At 41.6% G+C, this 16,803-nt stretch overlaps 1 protein-coding gene across 2 annotated transcripts in view; it reads left to right on the top strand.

Annotated features, from left to right (window-relative positions):
• Positions 1-13,831, top strand: part of LOC118000070 (myosin-8) — a 30,435-nt gene extending 16,604 nt beyond the window's left edge. Inside the window, exons 22-40 of one of the 2 annotated variants that reach the window (XM_034989607.1) lie at positions 804-1,059; positions 3,481-3,723; positions 3,817-3,993; positions 4,075-4,220; positions 4,302-4,392; positions 4,481-4,870; positions 5,285-5,411; positions 5,762-5,880; positions 6,005-6,201; positions 7,274-7,457; positions 7,541-7,706; positions 7,804-7,928; positions 8,782-9,090; positions 10,000-10,203; positions 11,174-11,299; positions 11,390-11,560; positions 11,745-11,849; positions 12,422-12,517; positions 13,555-13,831. In XM_034989607.1, coding sequence (XP_034845498.1) covers positions 804-1,059; positions 3,481-3,723; positions 3,817-3,993; positions 4,075-4,220; positions 4,302-4,392; positions 4,481-4,870; positions 5,285-5,411; positions 5,762-5,880; positions 6,005-6,201; positions 7,274-7,457; positions 7,541-7,706; positions 7,804-7,928; positions 8,782-9,090; positions 10,000-10,203; positions 11,174-11,299; positions 11,390-11,560; positions 11,745-11,849; positions 12,422-12,517; positions 13,555-13,704 — 3,382 coding nt within the window. In that variant the 3' untranslated portion in view covers positions 13,705-13,831. The remainder of the gene's footprint in view (positions 1-803; positions 1,060-3,480; positions 3,724-3,816; positions 3,994-4,074; positions 4,221-4,301; positions 4,393-4,480; positions 4,871-5,284; positions 5,412-5,761; positions 5,881-6,004; positions 6,202-7,273; positions 7,458-7,540; positions 7,707-7,803; positions 7,929-8,781; positions 9,091-9,999; positions 10,204-11,173; positions 11,300-11,389; positions 11,561-11,744; positions 11,850-12,421; positions 12,518-13,554) is intronic. The other variant, XM_034989608.1, reaches the window with a different exon arrangement.
• Positions 13,832-16,803: the final 2,972 nt, after the last annotated feature.

Here is a 16,803-nt window from a genome sequence, read left to right as displayed (position 1 = left end):
CAGAGTCATGGTTCTTATAATTTGGACCTATACAGAAAGAGAATTTACATTTTAATAAGCTTGAAGAGGCATACAGCAAACCTTGCTAGTCTAGTGCTACACTTTGCAGAAGGAGCATCTTTTATTACTATTTAAAAATTGTACTTAGATAAAACAAATTTGTGTGCTCAATGCACGCTAAATCATCTGTAGATATTAACAATCTAATTAAGCAAATAAGAATGAGGCATTTGAAATAATCTGAGGAAACCCAGTACATTATGTGAAAAAGCTAACAAAAGTTTACGAGTGGGTAATTCAGTGTTAATCAAACTAAGACGAAAGGCTCCAAGAAAGATGTGCTAAATCCTAAATTCCTCCAGTGGGGCAAATCAGAAAGCACCCAGTGTCATCTCACAGCTCACTCTGTAGGCCAACAGCCCACAGCACAACCAACTCACAAATGCCACGTCCACTCCCAAATCACCAATATTGTAATATCTCAAATGAACTTAAATTGGTTTGTGTTTCTCATACGTGCAAAGTATTCCCACTCTAAGTCTGCTCCTTTGCTAGTGTGGTGAGGGTCTTGAGAACACAAAATTACTCAATATGAGCAGTACACATAGGCAAAGTGGTTACACTGAGCACTACTATGAGTGTGTCTGTGTCTCTATAAAGCCTGCAGTTAACATATACAAAATCTGATACATCATTTACACCTGGGGGAGCATCACAAGGGGAACTTATGTGTAAAAAAAAACGCCAACAATAACACTGCCCCTATTGAATCGATCTACACGGATATTTTTACGTCATTTCAGAGAAGCCCTTTTCTGCATCCAGTACAATGTACGTGCGTTCATGAACGTCAAGCACTGGCCCTGGATGAAACTCTTCTTCAAGATCAAGCCTCTCCTCAAGAGCGCGGAGACCGAGAAGGAAATGGCCACCATGAAGGAAGAGTTTCAGAAAACCAAAGATGAGCTCACCAAGTCAGAGGCAAAAAGGAAGGAACTGGAGGAAAAAATGGTCACTCTCTTAAAAGAGAAAAATGACCTGCAGCTCCAGGTTCAATCTGTGAGTATTCTGTATTCTGAATGCAACATGTTACTGAAGCGTTTCTAGAAGGCATACATACTTCGGATTTACAAAGAGCTTTGTCTTGAAAAAGAAAAATCTCAAATTACTTTTTTTAGTATTTCACGTATCTTTCCGTAGTCCTATGACGAAGATACACACAATGACTTCTGAATTACAAATGGAAAACGGAGGACTGAAGAACATATTCAATAATATCACAAATCTAGCAGCCATGAAGGAAGCAGTTTAAAGGCGATGCCCCAGATCGCAGCCAGATATCTTACCCATTTGCCTTGCATGCTTCATCCCAGCCTTACAAGGATCGTCCTATTCTCTGAACGCAAGTCTGAGATTGTATTGAAATTAAAGAAAGACCATTATTCTTTTTTAATTCAATTAGCCAACATATAGTATTTCATTAGTTTCAGAGGTAGAATTCAGCGATTCATCAGTTGCATATAACACCCAGTGCTCATCACATAAGGTGCCCTCTTTAATGCCCATCACCCAGTTACCCCATCCCCCCACTCCTCTCCCCTCCAGCAACCCTGTTTGTTTCCTATAGTTAAGAGTCTCTCATGGTTTGTCTCCCTCTCTGATTTCTTCCCGTTCAGTTTCCCCTCCCTTCCCCTATCATCCTCTGCACTTTTTTTTATATTCCACATATGCGTGAAACCATATAATTGTCTTTCTCTGATTCACTTATTTCACTCAGCATAATCTCCTCCAGTCCCATCCATGTTGATGTAAAAGTTGGGTATTCATCCTTTCTGATGGCTGAATAATATTCCATTGTATATATGTACCACATCTTCTTTATCCATCTGTTGAAGGACATCTAGGCTCTTTCCACAGTTTGGCTATTGTGGACATTGCTGCTATAAACACTGAGGTGCAGGTGCCCCTTATTCTTATTTCTCTCCATCCTTACCCCTGAGATTTAGCTCAATAAATCTGTTTGCAGTTATGTGAGCTGAGCAACCAGAGTGTAAAGTAGAGCCAAGTTCCCTCTGTGATTCTTCCTTTGACAGACATCCCGAGTTCTTAAGGCTTCTGTTTACTAGCTCGGGAAGAAGTTGTAATCAGGGTGGGGGACAGTCTGGACCAGTGCTCTGTCCAAGCATAACCTCCCATTTCCATGGTCCAAAAGCCCACCAGTGTCATGAAGAAACCTGTGAAAGGGATAGTCTTCCTAAAATCTTTAAGCTATTTTCAACTTTCCCTTCTGATACCTTCACTTATGTGAAGGTTACATTTTCCCAAAACACACAACCAACAACCACTTCAGCCTAGCGTCCCTTCACAGTTCTTATCATCAGTCAGTGTGTAAACACTGACTGAATACATCACTATTAAAAATAAAAGCAAAGGAACCCTGGGAAGTCCCCATTATCATCCATTTAAGCATTTAAAAAACATAAGCTATGAACAAAACAAACACTGACTGAAAAGTTAAAGAAATTCCCCAGGCCAGAGTAATCTAATAAGGCTGAGCTGATTTTTATCTGAGTTCTTCAGTCACTCATAGAAACTGTATGGAGCTATGTAATGCCTCAAAATTATACATTCTTGTGTATTCTAAAATTCATGTTGAGACTAATAGGTGATCCTTAAAATACAAATGAAAACTGTGGACATTTACAGCACTGCTATGGACTATCAGGAAGGTTGTGAGTGTATAACAAATGGTGCATGGAAATGTATTCACAGGCATAAAATTATTTAAGTTCTTTTTCCTTTCCTTTTTAAATTCAGTCTAACAACTAGTTGCTTGAAATGAACAGGGAATGATCAAAACCAAATCTAACCAATCTAAGTCAGAATCTTTGGGGACGCCTGGGTGGCTCAGTCAGTTAAGTATCTGCCTTCGGCTCAGGTCATGATCCCAGGGTCCTGGGATCGAGTTCCGTGTCAGGCTCCCTGCTCAGTGGGGAGCCTGCTTCTCCCTCTGCCTGCCACTTCCCCTGCTTGTGCTCTCTCTCTGACAAATAAGATCTTTAAAAAAAAATCTTTGACTATCACAGCTGAAATGTTCCTAGTGATCATTTATTCCCACCCCCTCAACTACATATGAGAAAACTGAGGATAAAGGAATAAAATAAATTTGCCTACATTCATCCATATGGAGACAATGTTGAGACAAGACCTCAGGCTTCCTGTGGCCTATCACTCTTCTAGACACTACTTTATAGTCGACTGATTCAATCCAATCATTTTTCAGATTAATTTGCTTCTAAGTCTATAGTCTTGCTTTTAATTAGATCCATTTCTCCAGGCCATATAATAATGTTCAATTAAGTTTAATTTATATTCACACTGAAAAAGTCACCAGAAGTCAGCAAATGCTACTATTTTGTGCAAAGAACAAGTTCAAAATCGTAACAAACTCTCTAAAGACCTTAATGAATCTCTCCACAGGAAGCTGACGCCTTGGCTGATGCAGAGGAAAGGTGTGAGCAACTGATTAAAAACAAAATCCAGCTGGAGGCCAAGATCAAGGAGGTGACCGAGAGAGCAGAGGATGAGGAGGAGATCAACGCCGAGCTGACCGCCAAGAAGAGGAAACTGGAGGACGAGTGTTCAGAGCTCAAGAAAGACATTGACGACCTTGAGCTGACCCTGGCCAAGGTTGAAAAGGAGAAGCATGCCACGGAGAACAAGGTAGGAATCATATTCTGTTCCACCATATAGAGGGTCTGCCACCCTACTAAGATGCTTTAGCACAGCTATCATTTCTCTTTTTAATTTTTCAAGGTGAAAAACCTCACAGAAGAGATGGCAGGCCTGGACGAAACCATCGCAAAGTTGACCAAGGAGAAGAAGGCCCTCCAAGAGGCCCACCAGCAGACCCTGGATGATCTGCAGACAGAAGAAGACAAAGTCAACACCCTGACCAAAGCTAAAACCAAGCTAGAGCAGCAAGTGGATGACGTAAGTGTGTTTTTGATATCCATTTGAAGGATTTTTTTTAAACACACTTTCAATGTTTAACATATTTTCCTTTCTCGTTAGCTTGAAGGGTCTCTAGAGCAAGAAAAGAAACTTCGAATGGATCTAGAAAGAGCAAAGAGGAAACTGGAGGGTGACCTAAAATTGGCCCAAGAATCCACAATGGATGTAGAAAATGACAAGCAGCAACTTGATGAGAAACTCAAAAAGTAGGAACTCCAGAAAAAAATTCCATGTGATATCATCTTTCAATTCATGAGTACTAATATGTCTTATTCTTCTGTCTACAGGAAAGAATTTGAAATCAGCAATCTGCTAAGCAAAATTGAAGATGAGCAGGCAGGAGAAATTCAACTACAGAAGAAGATCAAAGAGCTGCAGGTGAACCATCTCACCTTCATTTTTTTCTGTACCCCGAAAACCCTGAGATTGAGATGAGTTTATGTTAATGTTGATGTGTCACTCCCAGGCCCGCATCGAGGAGCTGGAGGAGGAAATTGAGGCAGAGCGGGCCTCCCGGGCCAAAGCAGAGAAGCAGCGTTCTGATCTCTCCCGGGAACTGGAGGAGATCAGCGAGCGCCTGGAAGAAGCCGGCGGGGCCACTTCTGCCCAGATTGAGATGAACAAGAAGCGCGAGGCTGAGTTCCAGAAACTTCGCCGGGATCTGGAGGAGGCCACCCTACAGCACGAAGCCACGGCGGCCGCACTCCAGAAGAAGCACGCGGACAGCGTGGCCGAGCTCGGGGAGCAGATAGACAACCTGCAGAGAGTCAAGCAGAAGCTGGAGAAGGAGAAGAGCGAACTGAAGATGGAGATTGATGACCTTGCCAGTAATGCAGAGGCCATTTCCAAAGCAAAGGTACCCAATACCAACTCTAAATGATGTTCATTAATAACCTGATAGAACACTCATTGTTCTGTCACTAAACACTGTTTCCGGCAGTTTATAGCACTAATCTAATATTTCCTATTATAATATATTCCATTCTACTTCATTTTTGATAGTGCTTGCTTATGACCTATTAAGACTGTTTCAAAATCTACTTTAAGCAAGTGTCAGTATCACTGGAAAAAATATACGGGCTCCAACAATGGCCATGTCCGGGACATCCCTCACTCACCATGCTTGAATCTTAGCCTGTCCCATCAAGTTGGTGCCATAACTTTCTACTCACACTTGAATTTATTCACTCTAAAAATAGTTGAAGACTCAAGTTTTAACTTTTTTTTACTGCATTCAGTGTCTCATCTTTCACTGCCACATACCCTGTAGGGGAACCTTGAAAAGATGTGTCACACTCTGGAAGATCAGGTGAGTGAACTTAAGACCAAAGAAGAGGAGCAGCAGCGGCTGATCAATGACCTGATGGCTCAGAGAGCACGTCTGCAGACAGAAGCAGGTGAGGACCTTTCTCTGGGCCCTGAAACTACATACTAGATAAAAGTGATTCCGGAGGTTCTGGAGAAATAGCACTATTCCCTCCCATCTTAGAGGGGAATAAACAAACTGGTAGACTCTGCTGAGCAGGTCAGAAAGAATGCAAAGCAAGAACTGGAAGAATAGTTTACTTGTTACACTTCTGTGGCATTTCTGCTTTTTGTCTCCAGTTCTAACCAGTTCTATACTCATATTTAGAAGCAAATAAAATATATTTAATATATATAAGTATACAGTTATATATATATATATATGAAAGCTTAAGCTTATTTCTATGCCATTAACCAATTCATTTACTTCTATTATTCCTAGGTGAATATTCCCGACAATTAGATGAGAAAGATGCTTTAGTCTCTCAGCTTTCAAGAAGCAAACAAGCATCTACGCAGCAGATCGAGGAGCTGAAACGTCAGCTGGAGGAAGAAACTAAAGTGAGTTTTACCAAAGATCTTGGCTGAGTAAATCCAAGCATGTCCAGTTACATTCTACTCTGGGTATGTAAATTATGTGTCACTGAATAAATGAATTTAAGTCACTGAACTAGTCCTTCTGCAGGCCAAGAACGCCCTGGCCCATGCCCTGCAGTCCTCCCGCCACGACTGTGACCTGCTGCGGGAACAGTATGAGGAGGAGCAGGAATCCAAGGCCGAGCTGCAGAGGGCGCTGTCCAAGGCCAACAGCGAGGTGGCCCAGTGGAGGACCAAATACGAGACGGACGCCATCCAGCGCACAGAGGAGCTGGAGGAGGCCAAGTACGGGCTGTGAACACTGGGGGAGGAAGAGGACATGGTTTCCTAGGTGCACAACTCAGCAACTCCCAGAAACACTATGATGATGACGTTGATGATGGTAACATAATAGTAATAGCAGACACTAAATTTACTGAGCACACACTACACGTCAAGTACTATAAATACACATTAGCTCATTTCGTTTTCATAGCAACGTCATGTTTTATTCCTATGTTACAGATGAGGAAACAGGCTGTGAGAAGTTAACCAACAAACCCAAGGGCACATGATTAATAGATAGTACAGCTAGGATAGAATCAGATATTCTGATTCCAGAGCCCACCTTCTTAAGTACTGCAGTAGGAAGATACAGCTCTTCAAACTCATGCTGGAGGCCACCAAACTGTACATAATGTCCAGGGTTGGTCTAAATAAAATAAAGCCTTAGCCTGTGTATAGACCAAAGTAGATCTTCTTGGGCTTCAGGGCGAAAGGCTTTTCCGTACCATAAAGATGTAGAGTTGGCACACAATGGGGAATGAAGAATGTAGGTGATTCAGAAGGAAAAAAGAAAACCCACCTTGCTTAAACTGTCCTGATTTATCCATCAATTTCTTTCTCTGGTGAGAACTCCAAATATATATGAAAAGAAACTACTTTTCTTTAGGGAAAAAGTACATAAAATGAAAGAAAAAGTCTGAGAAAGCAAATGAATATGCTCAGTACATTTTTGCCCAATAAAATATCTAGTTAGCCTCAAATCCTTTTTGGAATGAGATGAGATATATAAATCAATCAATAAAATTGTCCTGGATAATCATTTTCTGCAACTCAATCAAAAGTCCTGAAAACCCCGAATTATTTATATAGTAAGACACATACAACAGAGCACTAACAGCAGCCTCTAAGAACTGAATTCAGGTGCCCACCACTTTGGACCTTTTCATGCAGGACCAACAGAGAAAGCAGCTCTGGCTGCCACAGTTTGGATAACCATATCTTATCTGCCATTATAGAAGCAGAACTGTCAAAGGACGTTATTGCTTGCCCCTGTTCCAGAGCACTCTCCTTAACTGCCTGGCTAACGTTTCAGGAAGAAGCTGGCCCAGCATCTGCAAGAAGCCGAGGAGCACGTAGAAGCCGTGAATGCAAAATGCGCTTCCCTTGAGAAGACAAAGCAGCGGCTCCAGAATGAGGTGGAGGACCTCATGCTGGACGTGGAGAGAACCAACGCGGCCTGCGCCGCCCTGGACAAAAAGCAGAGGAACTTCGACAAGGTGGCCCGGCCTGCTTAAACTTCATCAATGTTTACTGGGTCTCCCTTTCTCCTTGCAGCGGCTGACAATTTGCTGCTTTTCAGGTCCTGGCAGAGTGGAAACAGAAGTATGAGGAAACTCAGGCTGAACTTGAGGCCTCCCAGAAGGAGGCCCGTGTGCTCAGCACTGAGCTGTTCAAGGTCAAGAATGCCTATGAGGAATCCCTGGATCAAGTGGAAACCCTAAAGCGGGAGAACAAGAACTTGCAGCGTGAGTGCTCTTGAACTTCCGTACCTCCAACAGCCCTGGCAAGACCCTTCCATGTTGCATGAGTCTGACCACCCCTCCCTTATCTGTTCACCCACAGAGGAGATTTCTGACCTCACTGAGCAGATTGCTGAGGGAGGGAAGCAAATCCATGAATTGGAGAAAATAAAGAAGCAAGTGGAACAAGAGAAATGTGACATTCAGGCTGCCTTAGAGGAAGCAGAGGTACATATTATTATGTTGTTCAGGAAAATCAAAGACATGGGTGAAAACACTCAAAGTAGGTGATGGATCCATTATTACAGAGCTTGTGAGAATATGAACTTGTACAGCCTTTATGAAGGACAAGCCTTAAAAATGTAATACTATGACCCATCAATTTTATAAGAATCTACCTCAAGAAAATTATCTCAAATGGACGTAAATCTTTAAGCACAAAGATGTCCAATCCAAGAACAAGATGAAGCTAACTATGGAAAATTCATATGCTGCAACTGTATATGACCATTAAATATAATATGGGGAAATACTTATGGTAGACAATAATTTTAAAGCAAACACACATAAATATATATAATTTCATGATGCAAAAATATATATATAAGTAGGAAAAAGTCTAGAAAAAATGTACCACATTTAAATGGTCATCTTTGGATGTGGTGCACAATAGGAGGTTTTTCTTTGTTTTTATACATTGCCCCATGTTCTACACTGTATATTTTGTAATCAGAAAAATGTTTTTAAATTGAGAATTTCTACAAACATTTTAATGTATAAAACAGACTGAGAGTTCATGCTTACTACATGAGTTTAACTATAAGTTTTGTTAGTACTCACATGAATAATACTTACATAGCACTTCATAGTTTATAAAGCACCTTTATTACAGAGCTGCCCTATATAATCTATGACTGAATAAACAAGAAAAAAAATGATTTACCTAACAGGCTCCTGGAACTGTTGTATTGTACTTTGTAAAATCAGACAAACTGATGTTAGTAAGAATTTGGCTCACAAGGGAATACACTCCAAATATTCAAGTTATTTTCCATTATTAATTGATCACTGTTTTGTTAAGGCATCTCTTGAACATGAAGAGGGAAAGATCCTGCGTATCCAGCTGGAGTTGAACCAAGTCAAGTCTGAAGTTGACAGGAAAATTGCTGAAAAGGATGAGGAAATAGACCAGCTGAAGAGAAACCACATCAGAGTGGTGGAGTCGATGCAGAGCACCCTGGATGCTGAGATCAGGAGCAGGAATGATGCTCTCAGAGTCAAGAAGAAGATGGAAGGAGACCTCAATGAGATGGAAATCCAGCTGAACCACGCCAACCGCTTGGCTGCAGAGAGTCTGAGGAACTACAGGAACACCCAAGGCATCTTGAAGGTAAACGGGTCCACATAAACAGCTAAGTCAGGGAAGTGACCTGTCCTCCATTCAGCAAAACATCTTCGTGTTAAACAATCCAGTTTTTTACTTAACAAATTATACAGCTCACAGTATGGAGACAGCTAAATTAAATATGCATAGAATATATTTTTACAGAAATGCTATATAAAAGAACAAACAGAAACCCAGAGATAAGCTTTGATATGAGAGAAAGTACAAGACTTTGGTACCAATAAGCCTGAGGCTGAGCCTTAGTTGTGTTACTTACTGGCTGCCTGATTTTAGGCAACTGATTTAACCTCTCAGAACCTCTGCTGCTGCTTCTACAAAATAAGAATGAAACTACCCAGGGCGCCTGGGTGGCTCAGTTGGTTAAGCGACTGCCTTCGGTTCAGGTCATGATTCTGGAGTCCCGGGATTGAGTCCCTCATCGGGCTCCCTGCTCAGCAGGGGGTCTGCTTCTCCCTCTGCCCTCTTCCCTCTCGTGCTCTCTGTCTCTCATTCTCTCTCTCTCAAATAAATAAAATCTTTAAAAAAAAAAAAGAATGAAACTACCTACTTCACAGGGTTCCTGTGAGAATCAAATGAGATAACAGATGTCAGGTACTAGGGAGAGCATATGGAAAATGCTCTATAAGTGACATTAGTTACTTGCACATGAAAAAATAACCAGTTAATGGCATAAATAGAATGAGACTCTGTCTCCTGATCATTCTCGCTCACCTTAGCTGGTGACATCACCATTTGCACACTCATTCAAATGACAGGCCTGTCACTTCCTGCTCCTGGCACCAGGACATTCTTCCAGTTCGCCTCCTGGGATGTTCACATCCTCTTCAGAGTGTCTAAGGTTTTGTGTTGTTTTGTTTTTTGTTTTTGTTTTTTTGGTTTTTTTTTACTTAACAGGACACCCAGCTACATCTGGATGACGCTCTCCGGGGCCAGGAGGACCTGAAGGAGCAGCTGGCCATGGTGGAGCGCAGAGCCAACCTGCTGCAGGCCGAGATCGAGGAGCTGCGGGTCACTCTGGAGCAGATGGAGAGGAGCAGGAAAATCGCAGAACAGGAGCTCCTGGATGCCAGTGAGAGGGTCCAGCTCCTGCACACCCAGGTAAGACCCCCCATCAGACAAATGCTGGTGTACTGTTAAGTGATGGATGAGAATTATAGTATAGAAATACTCCATTTATATAAATACGTGTATATAAAAAAAAGGATGGGGGATATGCTCTAAAATATTAACTGCAGTTATCTTGGAAAGATGGGATTGTAGGCAATTTTTTGGTGTGTGTTCCTATACATCTTTTTTAAGATTTTCTACCCAAAAAAGGAGAGAGTTTTATTTAAAGATAGTTTGGCTCTTTAGGTTTTGAAAACCATGATACAGAATAAACTTGAATAAAGATGATTTGTTAACTCCAGAATCCAAAAATGTGCCACGTAGTATTTCTCATCAGGAGTCCACACATTTAGCATTGTGTTTACTGTCCGTGAGTCTTGCAGGACACTGCTGATCTGCCTGGACATTAAATGCAGTAACACCAGGTAGTCATTTTAACAAGCAAAAATACCTACCTCCAAAGGTTTCCAAATACCTGTTGAGGCAGTGTCGATTCCCTTTGAGAAGCACTGGGTTAAAATTTTAATAAAATGTTTTCTTAAAACTAATTCAGTATTCCCCCAGGGAGCAAACCATGAAAGTTAACAGAGAATAGATCCTTTCTAACTGAAAAACTCCCAATGCCAGGCACTCACAAAAAGAATCAATTATTTTCTATTATTTCCAACCTTTTAAGGATAGAATACTAGTAATGTCTAATTGAAATATAATTGAAAGAGCAATTAATTAATATAGGCATTCTCAAATCTCAAAAGTCCTTATGCATAAATTAGACACTGAGACAGTGGGGGGGGGCTGTTCCAACCTTTCAAATGATTAATATTTTGCACTGGACAAATATTTAAACTTGAGTAAACTGTTGCCATCAGGTCCCCTGCACAAGCCAACAAGTAAGACATCTGTAAAATCCTGCGTTGGCAAATAACAAGTCTTATAAATTTCCATTGACTACTTTTAACAGAACACCAGCCTGATCAACACCAAGAAGAAATTGGAAAATGATGTTTCACAACTCCAGAGTGAAGTGGAAGAAGTCATTCAAGAATCACGCAATGCAGAAGAGAAGGCCAAGAAGGCCATCACTGATGTGAGCAGAGGGCAACACGGTCCTGGTCAAACTTGAATCCTGATGTGCTAGCTCAGCTCTCTCAACTGGTTTTGTTTTACTGCTCATCAGGCAGCCATGATGGCCGAGGAGCTGAAGAAGGAGCAGGACACCAGCGCCCACCTGGAGCGCATGAAGAAGAACATGGAGCAGACGGTGAAGGACCTGCAGCACCGTCTGGATGAGGCTGAGCAGCTGGCCCTGAAGGGTGGGAAGAAGCAGATCCAGAAACTGGAGGCCAGGGTGGGTCTCTCAATCTCTCTGAATCTGGGAAGGGGAAAAGGGCACTCCCTCTATCTTTCTCTCTCTACATATTGATGCCCATCTTTGTCCTGAGGCTGAGGACATCCGCCCAGTATCTTCAGCAGGTCCTGAGCTAATTAATATCCCCCAAGACTGGCTGTGTACATATCTTTCTTGGTTATAGGTACGTGAGCTTGAAGGAGAGGTTGAAAGTGAGCAGAAACGTAATGCTGAGGCTGTTAAAGGTTTGCGGAAACATGAGAGAAGAGTAAAGGAACTCACCTACCAGGTAAAGGGAATAACTTTCTAGAAAATCCAGACTTCCTGCCCAAAGGGAAACTGACAATCTGTTAACTGTTTATGTGGTGCTCACAAACAGATCCACCTGAACTCGATATATAAATATAAGGGGCAAATGATAAAATTGTTTATCTCAGACCCTTTCCTAAGCTAGGAAAGGCATGGAAGTCTTTAGAAAATAGCATACCAGAGAAAAGGATACAGGTTTTAAAGCCAGATAAACTGGGTATTAGTCTTAATTTGGCCCCTTAATTTTTGAACGTGGGTAGGTTACTTAACACTCTAAACCTTAGTTTCATTCCCTATAAAACAGAGTAACAGCATGTACTCTCCGGAGCAGGGAGGCAAGAATCAGAGAAGATGTGTAGAATTCCCTAACACAGCACCTGCACAGAGTGAACATTTAGCAAGAACGGCTACTGTTAATACTATGGAGGAAGGCTCAGAGTTGACCAACTTAACCCCAGGCCCACCTGCCATCATATCAAAGTGGTTTATTTTACCCCTTGTAGGAGGCTCATTTCATTGTACTGAATGCAGACTATTTTTTCAAACCCCCAGACAGAGGAAGACCGCAAGAATGTTCTCAGGCTGCAGGAATTGGTAGATAAATTACAGGCGAAGGTGAAATCATACAAGAGACAAGCTGAGGAGGCTGTGAGTATCTTTAAGCCCTTGAGGGAGGAAGAAAACTTCTTTTGGGGTAGAAAGTATATTAAGAGAATGTGTCAATGAGAAAAAAAGCACAGTAAGAATATACCACTCATATTTTTTAATTGTTTTGTTTTTTAATTTAAATTCAATTAATATACCACTCATATTTTAAGAGAGATATTATAAACATGAATTTACCTCCAAATCCTGATTACAGAATAAGACTTTAAGAGGAGATGTTTTTATTATTAAGCATTTTGTAAGGGTTGGGGAAAAAAAACAGTAACCTACCTTGATAGCTGCAGAGACTATACTATCACAACTGTAGTCCATGATAAATACTCTTCTCCCTCTAGAAATGCACAAAATCAAGTGTTCTAAACATAAATCTTTTACCCCAGCTGACTCCTTCATATACTACCAGTATCATCAGGGGCTCACCTCTCCACATGTACTGTGGCAAATAAGGACATGCTGGAAGATTCTCCAGCCGCACTTTTCCTGATTGTTCCCCATTCTTCCAGACACAATGTGGTAGGTCGGAAGTAGACAGTAAGTTAGGAGAGGGAAGAAGGAAGGGAAAGGCTCAAATGGTAATAAGTAAAACCAACAGATGCATGCTTCTTCTCAGACCCACCTTTTCCCTTTCTCTGTATACCAGAGTCAAAATATATGACAAAACTTGTTAAGTGAGGTTGTCTCAAAGTTGAAATTTGACCTTGTATTTACTTACTAAACTCTGTCAGGGTACATGGCTCTCTTCCTTCTTTCTACCCAGTCCATGCATCACAAATAGATTTCATGTACACATGAGTTTGACACACTAAGGTTGTCCTTCCACTCTAAAAGTGTTTCTTTTTTCATTCATTAGAGTGAAAAAAAAACACACAACTGAAGTCACAAGTTCTGTCCAGATTTAAAGTCAGACATGGCAAACACCGTAAGAAGGACATATCTGAGTTGAGGAAATAATCCTGTTTGGTGACAAGCGCAGTGAGAACCACAAAGTCTAATTCTCACAATTTTATCTTTCCTCTTAGGAGGAACAATCCAACACTAACCTTGCTAAATTCCGCAAGCTCCAGCACGAGCTAGAGGAGGCTGAGGAACGGGCTGACATTGCCGAGTCCCAGGTCAACAAGCTGCGGGCGAAGAGCCGGGAGGTTCACACGAAAGTCAGTGCAGAGTGAACACATCTGCCTGATGCTGCCAAGGGGCTGAAGAAATGAACAAAATGTGCTATTCTGGGCCACTTATGAGGTTTATTTTTCTCTTAATGTTGAGTAAATAAAAACTCTAGTAAACTTATAAATTAAACCAAACTCATTTTTTCATTTGCAAACTTATTTACTCTTAAATACAGTTCTCACCTATTTTTTAGTACTATATATGGCTTTGCAAAGCATTCGATATTTTGTACTTCCATTACCATGCAGCATCACCTTTCCCACCCCTACCACACACACACACAAGTATCTTTCGCTGGACTTGATTTTATTAAATCTCTCCAGGTCGTTACAAATACTAAGGAAAACACTCCCTAAGGCTACTTCTCCAGACAGGATCCATTCATTGATCCACTCCACAAGTAGTTATTGAGCATCTACTCTGTGCCAGGCACTGTTCTATGCTCTGTGGGTACAGCAGTGAGCAAAAAGAGTTCCTGCCCTCTGGGAACTTACATTCTACAAGTGCAGAAAGGCAACCAACAAATAAGAAGGCATGTAACATGTCAGATGATAAGTGCTAGTGGGAAATAAAGAAGCAGGGTCGGGCTCCCTGCTCAGAGGGGAGTCTGCTTCTCCCTCTCCCTCTGCCCCGCTCACGCACACGCAGACACACTCTCTATCTCTCAAATAAATAAAATCTTTAAAAAAAAAAAAAGACATTTGAGCAGAGACCTGTAGGAACCAAGAGAGTAAGCCAAATGAGTATGTGAGGTCAGAAATACTTCCAGGCAGAGGGAAAAACAGAAAATGCACAGGCCCTGGGGCAGGGGCAGGGGCAGGTTGGCATGTCTCAGGGGCTGGAGGAGAATGAGCAGGACAAAGAGTTATAACATAAGAGAGGAACCAGGGGCCAGATCATGTAAGGTCTGAGGGTCTTTCCACAGACTTGTGTCTTTAGAGTGAGATGTCAAAGCTTTGGAGGGTTTAAAGTAGAGAAGAATATAAACACACATTTTTTAAAAATTACTCTGGCTGCCGTGTTGAGAAGCAGACTAAAGGTGGCAAAGGTGGAAACTGGGAGACTAGTTAGGAGCCTACAGTAAAATAAAAGGTAACAAATGACAGTGGCTCAGACTGGAGAAACAGCCCCGGGAAATGATGAGAGTACAGGATGCTAGGTGAATTATGAAGGTAGCACACAAGGACTTTCTGACCAACTGAATGAGGAAGTCAAGAGAGGAAGAGAGAGGGGGAAAAAAAAACTTAAGAGGGACAAAGGATAAGCCAAGAAAGAAGTGGTGGAGTGCAAACATTAGGAGTTTGGCCTCCAGAAAGAGGGGAGTCAGTAGAGCAAAAATGGTGACCTAGGCGAAGATCGTATTTTATGGGCTCCTATCCCTCTTCCAGCATCTACTCCCCCCTAGCTGCCAACCCTGTCAGCTTCAGTCTTTTACAGTATGAACTGTACAGCCCACAATCTCAAATATGTCTAAGATTACTAACAAAAGTTTAGTAAAATGAAAGAAATTTCAAAATAAATAAAATTTTCTTAAGGAAAATTTTCGATCAAAGAGAAAACTAAGACTACAGTCACAAAAACTTCTAGAAGTAAACATGAGAGTAAATCTTTGTGACCCTGGTTTTGGCAAAGATTTCTTAGCTACAACCAAAAGTACAAGCCAGGAAAGAAAAATTGATAAATTGGACTTTATCAAAATATAGTTTCTGCTCTTTGAAAACACTGCTAAAGAGGATGAAAAGACAAGCCACAGACTGAAAGTATTTGCAAATTACATCCCTGATAAAGGACTAGTATCCAGAAGATTTGAAAAAGTCTAAAAACTCAATAAAAAGAAAATAGATCACCCAATTTCTAAAGAGGCAAAAGATTTAAATAAACATTTTACCACCTATTACCTGACAGAATGGACAGGCGAGAAACAACAAGTGTTGGCGAGGATGTGGAAAAAAGGGAGCCCTTGTGCACTGTTGGAGGGAATACAACCTGGTGCAGCCACCATGGAAAACAGTACGGAGGTTCCTCAAAATTTTTTAAAAAGAACTACCCTATAATCCAGCAATTCCACTTCTGGCTATTTACCTGAAAAAAAACTGAAAACACTAAGTTGGAAAGATACACGCGCACACACACACACCCCCCACCCCGTGTTCACTGCACCATTATTTATAGTAGCCAAACTGTAACATGCAGTCTTACATGCTGTGACATCCCTTATGTTGAATTTTTGCAATGCAGTCATAAAGGATGTCCTTTTTTGCAAAAATGTATGATGGCTTCATCGGTATTTTTAAGGGACTTCCTAATCCTTTGATATTGAACTCATTCTTGTGAAACACTTACTGGATCATCGTCATTTTCAGTTCTTCAGTTGTCCGCTTGAGACCCTCTCTCCCTCTGCCCCTCCCTTCCCTTCTCTCCCCCTTCCTCCCTTCCCCTCTCTCTCCCTCCCATCCTTCCCCCCTCAAGTAAATAAATCCTTTGAAAAAAAATCATGATGTGGAAGAAGAGTTAATACCACAAGAAACTTTTCATCATCTCTTAAATTTTAAAGGCAGGCCACAAAATCCTGTCTGTTGGCTGATATCCCAGTTGCGTGCGTGTTTAAAAACTTGTTTTTAAAAATTGTGTATAGGGGCGCCTGGGTGGCTCAGTCGGTTAAGCGTCTGCCTTCGGCTCAGGTCGTGATCCCAGGGTCCTGGGATCGAGCCCCTCATCGGGCTCCCTGCTCGGCGGGAGGCCTGCTTCTCCCTCTCCCACTCCCCCTGCTTGTGTTCCTGCTCTCGCTATCTCACTCTGTCAAATAAATAAATAAAATCTTTAAAAAATAATAATAATAATAATAATTACACTTGGGGCACCTGGGTGGCTCAGTCAGTTGAGCATCTGACTCTTGGTGTCGGCCCAGGTCATGATCTCAGGTCATGGGATGTATCTGCTTGTCCCTCTCGCTCCCTCTCTGCCCACTTCCCCACACCCACTTGTGTATGCAGATGCACACTAACTCAGGGGAGCATGCTCTCTCATAAATAAATCTTTAAAAAAACTAAAAGAGGGGCGCCTGGGTGGCTCAGTCGTTAACCGTCTGCCTTCGGCTCAGG

This window comes from Mirounga leonina, unplaced genomic scaffold (assembly GCF_011800145.1).
Source record: "Mirounga leonina isolate KUSES-001 unplaced genomic scaffold, KU_Mleo_1.0 Mir_488, whole genome shotgun sequence".
In the NCBI taxonomy this organism is placed as follows: Eukaryota; Metazoa; Chordata; class Mammalia; order Carnivora; family Phocidae; genus Mirounga; species Mirounga leonina.
The sequence above is the reverse complement of the archived record's forward strand: the minus strand, read 5'-3'. Positions and strand labels throughout refer to the sequence as shown.